General features: G+C 38.3%; 1 protein-coding gene and 1 pseudogene across 6 annotated transcripts in view; one reads left to right on the top strand and one right to left on the bottom strand.

The window, feature by feature from the left end:
* Positions 1-16,682, bottom strand: part of SPIN1 (spindlin 1) — an 80,921-nt gene that overhangs the window by 18,936 nt on the left and 45,303 nt on the right. For all 6 annotated transcript variants that reach the window (XM_055579148.1, XM_055579147.1, XM_055579145.1 and 3 more), the window contains one exon: positions 7,117-7,165. In XM_055579148.1, coding sequence (XP_055435123.1) covers positions 7,117-7,142 — 26 coding nt within the window. In that variant the 5' untranslated portion in view covers positions 7,143-7,165. The remainder of the gene's footprint in view (positions 1-7,116; positions 7,166-16,682) is intronic.
* Positions 9,138-9,811, top strand: LOC129648511 (40S ribosomal protein S3-like; annotated as a pseudogene).

The following is a 16,682-nucleotide window of genomic DNA, read 5'->3' on the forward strand; positions in this document are numbered from 1 at the left end:
ATTCCTTATGAACTTCTGGGTTCAGCCTTGTTTTCGTTGCATCTGCTGCCATCTGAGTGGCAGCGTTCTTCACACCTGCAGGAGAGCAAGGTTAACTCTCCTGTTCTATGTATGACTTTCTTTGGTGCTGTCAGAGTTCCTCAGGTGCCTGATGATTCTTGGTGTCCATATTTTCAGATGCAAGGAAAGATGTAAGTGGTATCCGTAGCTGAGATGTGTTTCTTCAGGCCAAGTCAGGGTCTCTGAGGTCTCAGTATGAAGTATAGGTTCTGATAAAGCAGCCAGGACCCAGGTAATTTCAGAGCAGCTGAGACTGTGTGGCAACTTCAAGCCAGGGGAGATAAGGTGAACACCTACTGCCTAATGCAGCTGGTTTCTCACCGTAATGACAAAGGTAACTGAAGCCAGCCTGTGCTGTCTCTAACCTGAATAGATGCTAGGGTCTAGTGTGAAGAATTCAACTTTTTGGAGGTCTTGTTTTTCAACTCAAAGTTGTTGAGAGTTCCTTAGATTAGCTTAGTTTTTATATTGATATAAATCTATTCCTGTCTGCTGTGTATCCTGCAGAGATTTCTCAGTGTTCTGATCTGTTGGTGGGATGATCTTTCTGTATCAATAACAAAAACTGCAAACTTAATGTAAATTACGGTGAAGTACTATTTTCTATCTGCTTATAGAATAAATACAACCCTCCTAGTGAACAAACAATCTGGCATCCATTGTCTCAGTGATTTCATGTCTATGAATTGATCAAAAGAAAACAATGGACAAGCACAAAACTACAGCAAACAGTATGTTCTGAGCAGTGTTTGTACCACGGGAAACTGAATATGAAGTTCAATAGGTCTCACTGATTTAGTAAGTAATACTTTTCTATATGATGAATAACTACATAGCTATTAAAATCACAGAAATAATATAAAGACATTTTAAAAATACACACAATCATCCAAACAGATATGTAGGGAAAAAAAACTTTTAAAACATACATTAAATTATTGAAAGGCATAATCTCTGGATGAAGGTGGATCAAAAATAATTAAGCTGCCTTTCCCTGCATTCACTTGTTATCTTCAAATTTTTTTATGACTTAAGTACTTTACTTTTATAGGCAGATAAAATACAATTTGTAATTATGCTTAAATTAATGCAATGGATTCCTAATTCTGCAAGAAACTATATATAAAAATAGATTTATACATATTAGCATTATAAATTCCAAATTTTATTTCTGTTGCCTTTTTAGTCAAGAGTAATTTCAATTTTAGAATACCATTTCACTAATTCTAAAAGAAGAATTAAAGATCTAATACAGATACCATTTTTGCCAAATTTATTTAATGAACAACCTAATTTGATTGAAAAGGTAGAGGCAGGAAAGAATGAACAGATGGGACTTCCTGGAGGTCCAGTGGTTGGGACTCCGAGCTTCCACTGCAGGGGGCACGAGTTTGAGGAACTAGGAGCTGCACAGCAACGTGCAGCCCCAAAAAAAAGAAAAAAGAAAAGAATGAACGGATGCCTCAATGAATACTGAAGACAAAAACAGTAATTAGAATAATACAATACTTCTAAAAATCGTAAGCCAAGCTTTCCAATTACTGCTCCCTGAATGTCCAAACTGTTAATACCCTTACAGCCAAAGTTTACAAGTATTGTTTTAAAATATTTTTAAATATGTTAAACTAGAAATTATGAATGTTAAGAGTGAAAAAATATTTACTACTTTATTTTTCTGTGTATTTGAAATTTTCCATACTAGAGAAGTTAAAAATTACATATTAAACAAATTTTTTAAATTCTAATCACTAATTCAGATTCAAAAGTCAGTAAGAAAAATTTTAATAAAAATTAAAGCTTACTTACATGAGTTGAAATAGTATATATAAAAGTAAAGAATAAGGACATGTCAGATAACTGGCAGAAGATACAAGAAGATAAAAAACACACTTAGCTGGTCATATCTCTAGGTAGTTCAATCTAACAACAGTATAGGGCTTCCATGATGGTCCCACTGTGGTTAAGAACCTGCCTTGTAATTCAGGGGACACTGGCTTGACCCCTGGTCCGGAAGATCCCACATGCCATGCAGCAATTACGCCCCTGCATCACAACTACTGAGCCCCCACTCTAGAGCCTGCATGTTGTAACTACTGAGCCCGTGTGCTGCAACTGCTGAAGCCCTCGTGCTCTAGAGCCCACGATCTACAAGCAAAGCCGCTGCAATGAGAAGTCTGTGTACCACAACTAGAGAGTAGCCCCGCTCCCTGCTAGAGAAAGTCCATGTTGCAGCAACAAAGATCCAGTGCAGCCAAAAATAAACAAAACAGAACAGAAAGTAAACATATTTTTAAAAAGAACAGCTCAGGGAGTTCCCTGGTGGTCCAGTGGTTAGGACTTGAAACTTTCACAACTGAAGGCTGAGTTTCAGTCTCTGGTTGGAGAACTAAGATCCCACAAGCCAGTACAAAAAGGGATGTAAGATTAACAATTTAAAGCAACTAACTTTTTTAAATTTAAAATGAGAGTTTCTGGAATATGGTGATTTTGCTTTGTATGTTCTCCTTGGATATGTTATTTTTAATAGCCTTAGTGTCTGGCATTTTCTTGGGGAAAAAAGTCTAAAGTATTCTTAACTATCACTTACCAGGTAGTCAATAAACAAACAGCAACATTATAAACAAATACCAACACATCTCATTCAACTGAGGACACACGGAATTATAGCGCCAAGGGCAAATAAAAGGCTGTATTGTGTCAGGATCCAAACAATTCAAGGATAAAAGTAGAGAAACCAGAATTAAACATCTATAATCACCTTCCGGATCCAAACAATTCAAGGATAAAAGTAGAGAAACCAGAATTAAACATCTATAATCACTTTCCTTGTCATCTCCATAAGCTATAAACAGCTTTTCCTATAGTTTCAATGGGAGTAAATGGTGACCAAGTATACAGCATCCAATCACCTTTCATTGCTATAATTGTGTAATTAATTTCCAAACAACTTGACTTTGTTATCTGATGTGCTTTAAGGTATCAGTTCTGATGATGGTTTAGGCCAGTGCTTCTCAAACTCAGGCATGCATCAAATCTCCTACAGTTTCTTAAAACAGTTACCCAAGCCCTGTCCCAGAAACTCTGGGTTCCATTCTATTCTGCAGGTCTGAAGAAGAACCAAAGACTTTCTAACAAGCTTCCAAGTGCGCTGCTGACCTAGGTACCACACCTTTGGTAGCAGAACTGATCCAGAATAAACAGTAACTTCTATACATCCAAGTTCCCAAAAAGGAAAACCAAGACTATAGAAAACACTTCTGTACTTTGCTCAGTACTTTAAATAATGGTACTGAAAGTACCATTCCAATTATTCTGTCATCAAGAAAAGAATTCCTGAGAACAAACTAGTGGTTACCAGTAAGGAAAGGGAAGGTGGAGGGACAAAACAGAAACAGGAGATTAAGTATAAACTCCTGTGTATAAAACAAACAAGGATATACTGTAGAGTATAAGGAATCTAGCCAATATTTTATAATAAGTGTAAATGGACTATAATCTTTAAAGGTTGTGAAACACTATGTTATACACCTAGAACATTGTATAACTTAATTATATGTCGATTTAAGAAACAAAATCTGTGCTAGAAGGCCTTTCACCCTTTATCTAGACTCCCTTAATGACTTGAGTACCATTTCTCATCAGTAAATATCTTACTTTTATAGTCAATATTTAAAGGCACCGTACTTCTTACATTTTTAACTATTATAATTCTCCTATAATAAACTAGTAATGACAGCCACATACTGCACACTTTGGTGTATGAATTAACTGATCTCTTTCCTGATTTTTTTATTTTTTTAATACTGTGAGATAAAAGCAGCTTCCTTACTGTGTTCCAGCAGATTTCAAAAGAAACTAAGTCAAAATAATTCTTTTTGCAAGATGCACAGCAGCAAATAGAAAAAAACTGCTTCTCTAGCACCTGTTGCTTGTTAAGAGTTCTACAGCTGAAACTGGCATTCCCAGCTTAAACTGACAATAAAAAAACAGGATGGAGAAAGTCAAGTTTTCTATCCAAATCACTCTGGCCTTTTCATTATTTTGTCTACACACTGTGCACACAGAGTATTCAGAGATGTCCATGGCAAGCATCCAAATGCCTCAAGGGTTTTCCAAAGCACTATTCACTTTCACTGGTGTGAGTAACAGAGCTACTGGCAAATTGATTAAAAAGTATTCCACATTTGACCAGTTTATCATTGTCAATACCATGGTTCATTTAGATGCTTGCTCCAACTGTGATCTAGGTCTGTGTGCTTGTGACAGAAATATTTTTCATATACGAGAAAATAAAACATACAGTTCAGGAAACAGGACATGGTATCAATAGTTACTATAGGTTCCAGAATCATACTGTCCTGTTGCTGTATCCTAGCTATTTCTTAGATGTGATGACCACAGACTCAAACTCTCTTCACACAGAAGGATTCAAGGTCCCTACTTGACAAGGGATGTCATGAATGAGACTACCCCAGGGACAAGAGGAGGAGGAGGGGAAGGAGCACAGTGACAGCCTTGGTCAGTGACTCGTACTGGTATCTTAGAAAAAGGAAAACATTCCCTAGAAATCCTCAATTCAGTGTGTTAACAGGTCCTGATCCATTTTTCAAATGTACATTAGTGGAAAAGATACCAAAGCCCAGTCACACCTCCCTGAAATATAAATCTATCGACTATCCAAATTAAGGAAGAAAAAGAGCCAGATCCACATTCGAAAACTAAAACAAAGAATCACTACAGCTACATCCACCTTATTTGCCCCCAACTACACGTGCCTTCAAGATGTGCCTTCATTGAAGAGATAATTCCCAAACAACCTCCTGGGAAGCCAGAAAAGAAATGTCCACCAGCTTGTCCCCAAAATACACCAAGGACCCTGGCTCACAAGAAGCACAAAAGTTTCTATTTACTTCAAAAAATGAGAACGAGACTCAGCTATGCAACATTTCTGGGTGCAGAGACACTGCTCCAAGCACTTTGGACCTGATTACCAGAATCCTCTCACACCCACGGAGATAGGAGGTGCCATTTGCAGGACATGGGCTCTGCCAGCCCTTGTCTCCTGGATGTTCCTGTGACTCTCTCAAGCAAGCAGAGGCATGTGCACATCGAGTTGTTATGGCACAGTCCCCTTGTACCAACACGGAAAGCGAGAGGAGGCATGACCACGGGTCAGTGGCTGCACACAAGGAGTCTGAGCGCCTTACTCTCTGGAGGGCCACAGTGGAGGCAGGCAAGGAGAGAGCGAGGCTCCAAGTTCTGTTTTCCTGTATCTGTTTGCTATAAACACTTCATCTGTAATGAAAACGCGAAAACCTCACTGTTCCAGTCCAACACCATGACTTAATCAAGTTAAGCTGAGCGTTAGGCATACGAGGGATTTGGTAAAGCCCACAGCTAGGCCAGTGGGGCTTCCCACTCCAAGGCCAGCCTCTCCACCACCCATCATCCCCACTTACCCATTCAAGGACAACAGTTAACAGCTTTCATTTGTGATATGCGGAAACTTCTGTTTCAGTTTTTTTCCACCCCACCCATCCTCAAATTTGCACTGACATCAGAAAAAAATAGGAAAATGACTGGTAACTTTTCAACTTCTCCTTTTTGCTATGTTCAAAACTTCTACTCTTTAAGTGAGACAAGCACACCTCATATTAAAGCCCTAGATCACATTTCCCGAATCATGTAACAGATGGGATGAGAGATTCTTTAGCTGCACATGTATGAACTTCAAAAATCAAATGCATAGGAATTTATTCCTTTTTAGGGGAAAAAAGATGAACAATGCTAGTTTTGCAAAGTTAATGTGTAATTTCTTTCATCTCCCATTGTATTTAAGTTTTTTTTTTTCATTACCTTCTATTTATGCCAAGAGATGGTTTACTACTTATGGTAAAGATAATGAGTGGAGATATATTACATAAATTATTAGATCACTATATATGACAGAACTGTGAAGATGATGGGCAAATAAGTGAAATTTGAGAAATGTTTTATCAAACCTCAGGACTTGCCCTATCTTCATATTTTTGCTTTTCAAGTCATTTCTTAAACTGAGTATCACATATATTTACATTACATATCCAAGTTTTCCTTTAAATAGAGACATATTTTGGTTTAACTACCAACAATTAATGAAAGGCACCTTTATTCATCCAGACCTTCTATAACAGCCCAGAGGACTCTCACACTCTTCTGCTACTACAGAGTGGTGACCAAGAGGCACAAGCATTTCAATATGAATAATTTGAAAATAGTTAATTGTATAATCAGTCTTGGGAGGTGCTAGGGTCACCATGAGGGTCTCCCATATTTAACAACCTTATGATGAACACTCATACAATCATAGTTGATTTGTTAGGATTTCATGGTGCAGTAGCCATCACAGTACCACAGTACCAGTGGATATTGTTGTTTAAGATAGTAAATTTTCTTTTTGGACGTAACTATACACATACAAAAAAACTGCAGGAAGGAAAAAAGTTGCTTTTACACTCTAGTACCTACAGAATTTAAGATTCATACCACGTTTGTCACTTAAAATTATCTTTCAACACTAATACACTTTCTCTACATTACAATATCCTCATTCATTTGAAAATTTTATGAAGAAGTGAGTGTGCCTGGCAGAGTGCTAGCTAGGTCCTCGATGAACATGGGCAAGAAAGCACACCATTACCCAGTGTGCAGCGAGGCTCCATGTGAGGCTGGCTGCGCAGAGGGTTCAAGAGAGGGCCTCAGAGAGATGACCTCACAGCCCATGTAACCAAAGGCCACAGTGTGCTATCTAAAAAGGCAAGTTTCTGCAAAACAGATAACCAGTGCAAGTTCAATGCATGAAGCAGAGCACTCAAAGCCGGTGCTCTGGGACATCCCAGAGACGGGGTGGGAAGAAACGAGGGAGTGGGATTCAGGATGGGGGACACATGTGCACCCGTGACCAATTCATGTCAATGTATGGCAAAAACTATCACAATGTTTAACGTAATTATCCTCCAATTAAAATTAATTAATGAAAAATAAATAAATAAAAAGGCAAGTTTCAGAACCGCTTACTTGTGGGATGTCCTTTTCTTCATCATGCTTGCAGATACACCAGCATGGCCTAAAAGAGAAGTGAGTACACGTCAATGAAAACTGGATTAAAAAATAGTTCAAACTCAAGAAAAAGTTAACTTACGAAAAAATGCCATATAAAGTATGAAATTAAAATAAACCACAAGGGAATTCCCTGGCGGCCTAGGGTTAGGACTCTGTACTACTCTGCTTTCAATGCCAAAGGTACCAGGTTCCATACCTGGTTAGGGAATGCTGCAGAACCCCACAAGCCACAAGATGTAGCCAAAAAAAACAAAAAAAACCCCACAACAGCCAAAATGTAAGAAAACCATTTGCTTACTTATCTTTTAAACGGAAGATAAGGGGTCCTGGGAAGATAAAATGACAGGAAGAGCAGTTTATCTGCCTAAATTGGCCATAAAACACACATAAATCACATGGATAAAAACTACAGCCAAAAAAAGTGACAATCCTAGTCATAAAGTACTAATAGGTATAGAACTCATCTTCCTGCCACAAACAACTAGAAAATGGGACAAGAGATATGAAACATCTGGATCCAGACATCAGGACAAGAGGCAGCACAGGACTATGGAACCAGGGAGCAGAAAACCCACACAAGGGCCCCTATACCAACCAAGTGCATCCCAAGAACCATTTGAGGACAATGGTGCATGAAGGGTAACCAAGAACACTGAGGCTGTGCTACACTGAGAGTCAGATGGAAGCTAAGGAGGTGAGGTGGGCTGGGAGTCGTGGGTCAGAGTGCTGGCAAGGAAAGAGATCTCACAGGGAGCTCCAAACATCTGGAAAAGGTATGGTGGTCTTTAGTCTTTAGCTAGATACTAACTTGCAAAGGCATGAGAGCTGTTCAAACTCCATCTAGCCACCTCTTTGAACACACAGGACAATCAGGAAAAACCATAAAGATAATCCCTTGGCAGGAGGATGAAGCAGCCCTAAGAAGAAAAGCTGCTACAGACACATCCCAGAACTTGCTTGCCAAAACAAAGCTCCAATATTCAGTTAAAGGGTACCAGTAAAACCCAATGCTCCACAACTGGGTTGGATACTTCGGATGTCCAACACCCCAACTACAAGTACTAAGTCTGTGGGAAAGCAGAAAACTATAACCCCATAAGCAAACAGGTTATAACCGAAACAATGTAATTAGCAAGCAAAGATGCTAAAAGAATGATTAACAACTATGTTCAAACAGTTAGAGGAAGACATAAACACTTAAAACAGATGAATGGGGGAAGGAGAAGAAATAAATGAAAGGGATGAAAAATATATGATCCAAAATGAAGAAGAAAAAAAATCCACTGGATGTGGTTAATAGCAGATCAGACCCCACAAATAAAAAAAGCAGTGAATATGAGACATTGTAACACAACATATCCAAAATAGAACACAAACAGCCTCAGTGACTTCTAGAACAATAGCAACCGGCCCAGCATAAATGAAACGGACTCCACAAAAGAGGACAGAGGGGTGAAGAAAAAGTGACAAAAATAATGGCAGAAAGGTTTTCAGATGTGATAAATACATAAACATAGAACCAACAAGGTCAATGAAGCCAAAGTAAGATAAAAAACAAAGGGAAAAACCACAAGGCACATTCTAACCAATTTCTGAAAACCAGTGACACAGAAAATACTTTTAACCAGCCAAACAATAAAAGACATCTTAAATTTAGGCAAACAAAACAGTGGCTCCAGATTTGTTGTCAGAAACAATGCTGGCCAGAAAAAACAGTGGAATAAATCTTTAAGGTGCTGCTAAGATAAAGAAAACAATCTACTTGTGAATACTATGTATAGCAAAAATCTTTCCAACCCCAACAATATTATTTCACTAAATATAGTTTAAATACATCAATTAAGAGACTATACAAAGAAGGAAGAAACAATTATTAAAATCAAAGGTATCAGGCATCAAAAAGGATATTCCAAAATGATAACAGGGTCAATTAAGAAGCTGCAACACTCTTTCCTTTCCGGGGTGTGGGAGGTAAGATGGTAGTGCAGATTTCCAAGAAGAGAAAGTCTGTCTTTGAAGAAGATGGCATCTTCAAAGCTGAACTGAACGAGTTTCTCACTCAGGAGATAACTGAAGATGGGTACTCTGGAGTTGAGGTCCGAGTTACACCAACCAGGACAGAAATCATTATCATGGCCACAAGGACAGAGAATGCTCTTGGTGAGGAGGGCTGGCGGATCCAGGAATTGACTGTTGTGGTTCAGAAGAGATGTGGCTTCCCTGAGTGCACTGTAGGGCTATATGCTGAAAAGGTAGCCACAGGAAATCTGTGTGCCATTGTCCAGGCAGAGTCTCGGCATTACAGACTCCCAGGAGGCCTTGCTGTGCGAAGGGCCTACTATGGTGTGCTGAGGTTCATTTTTGTGGTGTCTGGGAAACTCCAAGGATAGAGGGCTAAATCCATGCATGATCCACAGTGGGGACCCTGTTAACTACTATGTTGACACCTCCGCACACCACGTGCTGCTCAGACAGGGTGTGCTGGGCATCAGGGTAAAAGATCATGCTGCCTTGGGACCCAACCAGTAAGATTGGCCCTAAGAAGCCTTTGCTTGATAACGGGAACACTCTGGAACCCAGAGATGAAAATGCTGCCTACCAACCCCATGAACAGAAAAATGGGAAGCCAGAGCTGCATGCCATGCCCTAGCCGGTAAACCAAGGCAAGACAGATTTCCTTGGCCCCTGGGTCTGGAGCCTGGATGTAGCTCTATAAAGATCTTTAATAAAATATTTTTAAAATACAAAAAAAAAAAAAAAGAAGCCACAACAGGGCTGGTGGTCCTGTGGTTAGGGCTCCCAGTTCTCATTACTGAGGGCCTGAGTTCAATATCTGGTCAAGGAACTAAGATCCCACAGTCATGTAGCACAGTCAAAAATAAAAAAAGGAAGCTATAACGATCTTAAAAGTATATAAACCTAATTATAGTATACTGAAATATATAAAGCAAAAACTGATAGAGTAAGAAAAACGGACATACTCATATTTAAAAATATAAACACTTCTCAGTAATTGATATAACAAGTGGGTAAGAATATAAGAAAAGGATATAGAAGACCTAAACATCACAAACAGCCAACTAGGCTTAGATGACATTTACAGAATGTCAATCCAGTAATGCCAAAATAAACCTTTTTTCCAAGTTCACATGGGACATTAACCCAGATACACCATATGCTACTCAGAATACAAACTCTCAATACACTTAATGTCAAACTATACAAAATAAGTCCTCTGACTACATCAGAATTAAATTAGAAATAAATATTTGTAAACACCCCAATATCTGAAAATTAAACAATCTTTTAAAACTTCATGTTTCAAACACAAAGTCACAATGAAAATTCAAATATTTTGAATAAGAAAACAACAACTTATCGATATCTACAGAATGCTTCAAAATATATACCATATTGATCAAAATTCACACTAAGTAACATAATCCACCTGGGTGGAGGAAGAAGGCTTCTGGGTTATCGCAAAGTTCTCTCCTTGGCATTACATTAAGACATGCAGTTTTTAAACATAAATTTCTGCAGTTACATAACAATTCTAAAAAGATAAATGAAAAAGGTCAGTTGGTCTGTACAGGACTGTCCATTCTACTTCACAGATAAAAACTGCCAAACATGATCCCAAATGCTAAGAGAGCCATTCCCCCTCAGTTTCACCCAGCATGTTGACATACACTGATGAAGTGGGCAGCCCTTTCAGCAGTATGAGGTGCAGCTGCAAATGCCTATGGATGGTCATCCAGATGATCCTGTCAACCCACACTACATTTCATAATCACACTTTATGCCCACTTCACTTTTGGTCTCAAAGTTCCTCCTTAGTACAGAGGATATTAATCAATATCTCCACCCTCAAAGAGGCTCTAATGAAAAAAGTAGACAATAAATAAGAACAAATGAGTAATATAAGCAGAAAAATGGAATGTTTAAGAAAAAACAGACAGACATGGCAGATGGGCTTCCCTGATGGTTCAGTGGTTAAAGAATCCACTGCCAATGCAGGAAATATGGGTTTGATCCCTGGTCTGGGAAGATCCTACATACTGTAGAACAACTAAGCCCCTATTGCCACTACTATTGAGCTTGTATTCTAGACAGACCCCAGGAATAGCAACTACTGAGCCCACTGGCGTAGAGTCAGGACTCCACACAAGAGAAGCCACTGCAATGAAAAGCCTGCGACCCCATGAACAGTAGCCTACCACACTCCTCCATCCATGGTATTTTCCAGGCAAGGGTTGCCACATCCTTCTCCAGAGGATCTTCCCAACCCAAGGATCGAACCTGGGTCTCCCGCATTGTAGGCAGACACTTTACCGTCTGAGCCACCAGGGAAGTCCTAAGATCCAGCATAACCAAAATAATATTTTTTAAAGATCAAAGAGATTTAAGACACAGCAGAAATCAAAAACACCAAAAGAGAAATGAAGAATGCTTTGACAGACTCATTAGTAGACCAAGTAGACTCAGCTAAGGAAACAACTTCTGAGCTTGAAGATATGTCAAAAGAAACTTCCAATACTGAAAAGTAAAGAGAAAAAAAAGATAAAGATGCAGGGAAAAACAGAATATCCAAGAACTGTTAAATAACAACATAAGTATAATATGTACATAATGAGAATATCAGAAAGATAAGAAAGAAACAGGAAAAAATATGTAAAGTAATAATGACAATTTGCCCCAAATTAATGTCAGACACCAAACCACAGATAAGGATGCGCAGAGAACACCAACCAGGAAAAGTGCCAAGGAAACAAAAATAAAATCTAAATAGGCTTTTCATATTCAAATGTGAGAAAAATCAAAGATAAAGAAAAAACCTCTTAAGAAGCCACAATTAAAAAAAAAAGCAAAATTAAGAATTAGATCCTACTTCTCTTCAGAAAGCATGGAAGCAAAAAGATACTGGAGTGAAATATTTATAGTGAAAAGAAAGAAAAAACCTAAAATTTTATATTCTGCAAAAGTATCCTTCAAAAGTGAGAGAAACAGACTTGCTCAAACACAGATGAGGGAATCTGTTGCCAGGAGATCTGCCCTTCAAAAAATGTTAGAAGAAATTATTCAAAGAGAAGAAAAACAAGATAGCTCTGAAACTCAGATCTACATAAAGAAAGAACATTAGAAATAGAATAAGTGAAAGTAATATAAAAACTTTTTATTTTTCTGATTTTTAATTGAACTGATAACATTTTGTTCACAGTAATATTAGCAACAATGTACTAGATGATTATGGAGCTCATATGTAAGCGAAAGACAACAATACAAAGGACTAGAGTGGAAGAATTAGAATACTTTGCTGTTACAAGATATTCGCACTACCAATGAAGCTCTACCACATTATTTGACAGTGTACCAGAATTAGTTGTATATTGCAAACTCGAGAGCTAGAAGTTTTTTAAAAAAGTATAATTGACAAGGTAAGAAAAGAGAGTAAAGGGAATCAAGTACAATGCTCAATTAAAACCATAAAAGGGGACTTGCCTTACAGTCTAATGGTTAAGAATCTGCTTACCAATAGAGGGGACATGGGTTCTATCCCTTGTCTGGGAAGATCACATATACCATAGGGCAACTAACTAAGCCTGTGAGCCACAACTACTGAGCCAATCCACCAAAACCACTGAAGCCTGCTCGTTCCAGAGCCCAAGTGCCACAACTACTGAAGCCCGCAGCAGCTACTGAAGCCTGCATGCCTGAGTGCCTGTGCTCTGCAGCAAGAGAAGTCCCCACATGAGAAGTCTGAGGACTGCAAGTGGAAAGTAGTACCCACTCATAGAAACTGAAAGTTTGGCTGTGCACAGCAATGACAACACGGTGCAGCCATAAATAAATAAGCAAGAAAAAAACCGTAAAAGGCAGAAAAAGAGTAGAAGACAAAAATATGAACAAAGAACAAGGGCAATATAGCAATAAGTATGGCAGATATTAATCCAGTAATCTCCTTAAATGCCAATGGTCTAAGTAAGCACTCCAATAAAGAGACGGTCATACTGAATGAAAAAGCAATACCATATTATAGATTTTCTATAAGAAATTCACTTTAAAAACAAAGATATATTCAGAGTGAAAGTAAACAGATGGAGAAGAGGTACCAAGGTAACAAAGATCAAGAGAAAGTCCTTAAAGGGGTATTTGGGCTTCCCAGTAAAAGTGAAACTCACTCAGTCATATCCGACTCTTTGTGATCCCATGGACTATACACAGTCCACAGAATTCTCCAGGCCAGACTACTGGGGTGGGTAGCCTTTCCCTTCTCCAGGAGATCTTCCCAACCCAGGGATCGAACTCAGGTTTCCTGCATTGCAGGTGGATTCTTTACCAGCTGAGCTGCCAATTTCAGAGAGAGATTTAAGAGCAAAAAAATTCACTGGGGATACAGAAAAGCATTATGTAACAATTATGGTCTCAATTCTCCAACAAGACATAACAATCCTTAATGTGTATGTACCTAACAACAGAGCATCAAACTAGTTGAGGCAAAAACCAATAGGAACTACAAGGAGAAACAGATGAATTCACTATCACAGTTGAAAACACTTCACTATCTCTATCAGAAATGGACAGCTTCAGCCTTAAGAAAACTGGAAAAAGACATAGCTGAACCCAATACTACCATTAATCACATGGATAAAACTGACATATATATAGCACTTTACCCAACAACTGAAGAATATACCTTCTTCTCAAGATCCCTTGGAGTATTCATTAAGAGGGCCTATATTGTGAACCATCAAACACACTTTAACAAATTTAAAAGAGGATAAAAGTGGAGAAGGAAATGGCAACCCACTCCAGTATTCTTGCCTGGAAAAGTCTATGGACAGAGGAGCCTGGCTGGCTGCAGTCCATGGGGTTACATGACTGAGCATGTGTGCATGAGGGTGGAGGGTCACGGGTTGGTAGCAATAAACTGGTAGAACTAAAAAAAAAAAAAAAAAAAAAAAAAAAAAGAGGATAAAAGAAATATCCTCAGACCACAATGAGATCTACACTCAGTAATAGAAAGACAGCTGGAAAATCCCCAAATACTTGGAGATTAAATAACACACTTCTAAATACATGGTTCGAAGATGAAATTTTAAGACAAAAATATTTTGAACTAAATGAAAACGAGAGTACAATTTACTAAAATCTGTGGGATTCAGATAAAGCAGTGCTTAAAGGGGTATTTGGGCTTCCCAGGTGGCTCAGATGGTAAAGTATCTGGCTGCAATGCAGGAGATGATCCCTGGGTTGGGGATAATCCCCTGGAAAAGGGAATGGCAACCCACTACAGTATTCTTGCCTGAAGAATTCCATAGACAGAGGAGCCTGGCAGTTTACAGTCCATGAGGTTACAAAGAGTTGGACATGACTGAGTGACTGATACTAACTAAAGGAAAATTTATAGGACTAAATGAAATGCATATATCGGAAAAGAGGAAAGATTTAAAACCAAAAATCTACGCTTCCAATTTAGAAAACCAGAAAAAGAAGAGCAAATTAAATGCAAAGTAAGCAGATATTATAAAACTTAGCAATCAACAAAACTTAAATTACAAGTCAAGAGAGAAAAATCAACAAAATCAAAACCTGGTTCTTCAAAAAGATCCAAACTGATAAATCTCTAAGATGAAAGAAGACATCAGTACTGATTCCACATACAAAATATATATATGAGGTAAACTACAAAACTGTGATCAAAGAAATTAAAGAACCATTTAAATGGATAAATATTCCATGCTCATGGACAGGAAGACTCAATATCATCAAGATGTCAGCTCTTCCCCACTTGATCCATAGATTTTAAATGCAATCCCAATCAGATTCCTAGCAAGTTATTTTGAGGATATCAACAAATTGATTCTAGAGTTTTTAATGGAGAGGCAAAGACACAACCAATAGGATATTGAAGTTGAAAAACAAAACTGGAGGACATTACCGGACTTCATGACCCGCTATACAGCTACATTAATCATGACAGTGTAAAAGAATTGGTGAAAGAATGAACAAATAGATAAAAAAAAAAAAAAAAAACCAGAATAGAAAGCCCATAAGAGATCCTCCATAAATACAGTCAACTATCCTTTGACAAATGAACAAAGGTAATACACATCAAGACAGTGTTTTCAACAAATGGTGCTGGAACAACTGGACTGCTACATGCAGAAAAGTGAATTTAGACACAGACCTTATATCCATCACAAAAATGAACTCGTAACAGATCATATACCTGAATGTAAAATTAAAAACTATAAAATATAATGCCTAAAAGGTAGTAATAGGAGAAAATCTAGATAACCCTGGTTATGTTGAACACATTTTAGATACTGAGTCTGCCAAAAAGTCCATTCAGTTTTCCTGTAAGATGCCTGTGGTAGTGCTTAGCTGTCTTTAACTTCATTTGAAACAATTCTGTTAGACTGTACTGTCACAGGTGTCATCTCAGTGTGCATCAAAAAAAAAAACCTTATCAAAATTGGTGAAATTTTGTGTAGCCATTTCCAGTCATTTTAATAGTGAAGACAGAAGAAAACTTTATTATTTCAAGAAAACACAATTGATTTGTGCAGTGTATGGAAAAGGTGCTGTGACTTATCAGATAGACCAGTTGAAGTTGACAGCCATTAAACCCAGACATTAACTGAGAAAGATCAATGTTATACCACGTGGGAGACAGCCAACATACTCAAAACATCCAAATCAAGTGCTGAAAATCGTGTGCACCAGCTTGGTTATGTTAATCACTTTGGTATTTGGGTTTCACCTAAGTGGGAAAAACCTTATTAAAAAAAATATATATTTTTGGCTGTGCTGGGTCTTTGCTGTTGCACATCAGCTTTCTCTAGTTGCAGCAAATGGGGGCTACTCTCTAGTTGCAATGCCAAGGGCTTCTCATTGTGGGGGCTTCTCTTACTGCAGAGCACAGGCTCGAGGCATGTGGGCTTCAGTAGTTGTGGCACAACAGGCTTAGGTGTCCTGCAACGTGTGGGATCTTTCCAAACCAGGGACCAAACCCGTGTCCACTGCAACGGCAGGTGGATTCCTGATCACTGGATCACCAGGAAAGCCCCATGAAGAAATGGTATTTCTGCAAGCAATTCTACTTAAACGTAATGAAAACATTCTGTTTTTAAAACAAACTGACGAGTGATGAAAAGCAGACACTGAATAATAATTGGAAGAGATTGTGGGACAAGCAAAAGGAACCACCACACCAAAGGCTGGTCTTCATCCAAAGATTATATAGTACATATGGTGGGATTTGGAAGGGAGTCCTCTATTATGAGCTCCTTCTGGAAAATCAAACAATTCCAACAAGTACTGCTCCCAATTAGACCACCTGACAAGAAGTATCTAGAATTAGTCAACAGAAAACACATAATCTTTTCATCAGGATAACACAAGATCACATGTTTCTTTGATGATCAGGCAAAAACTGTAACAGCTTTGCTGGGAACTTCTGATTCATGCACCATTTCACCAGACACTGCACCTTCAAAATTCCATTTATTTTAGTCTTT

This window comes from Bubalus kerabau, chromosome 4 (assembly GCF_029407905.1).
Source record: "Bubalus kerabau isolate K-KA32 ecotype Philippines breed swamp buffalo chromosome 4, PCC_UOA_SB_1v2, whole genome shotgun sequence".
NCBI lineage: Eukaryota > Metazoa > Chordata > Mammalia > Artiodactyla > Bovidae > Bubalus > Bubalus kerabau.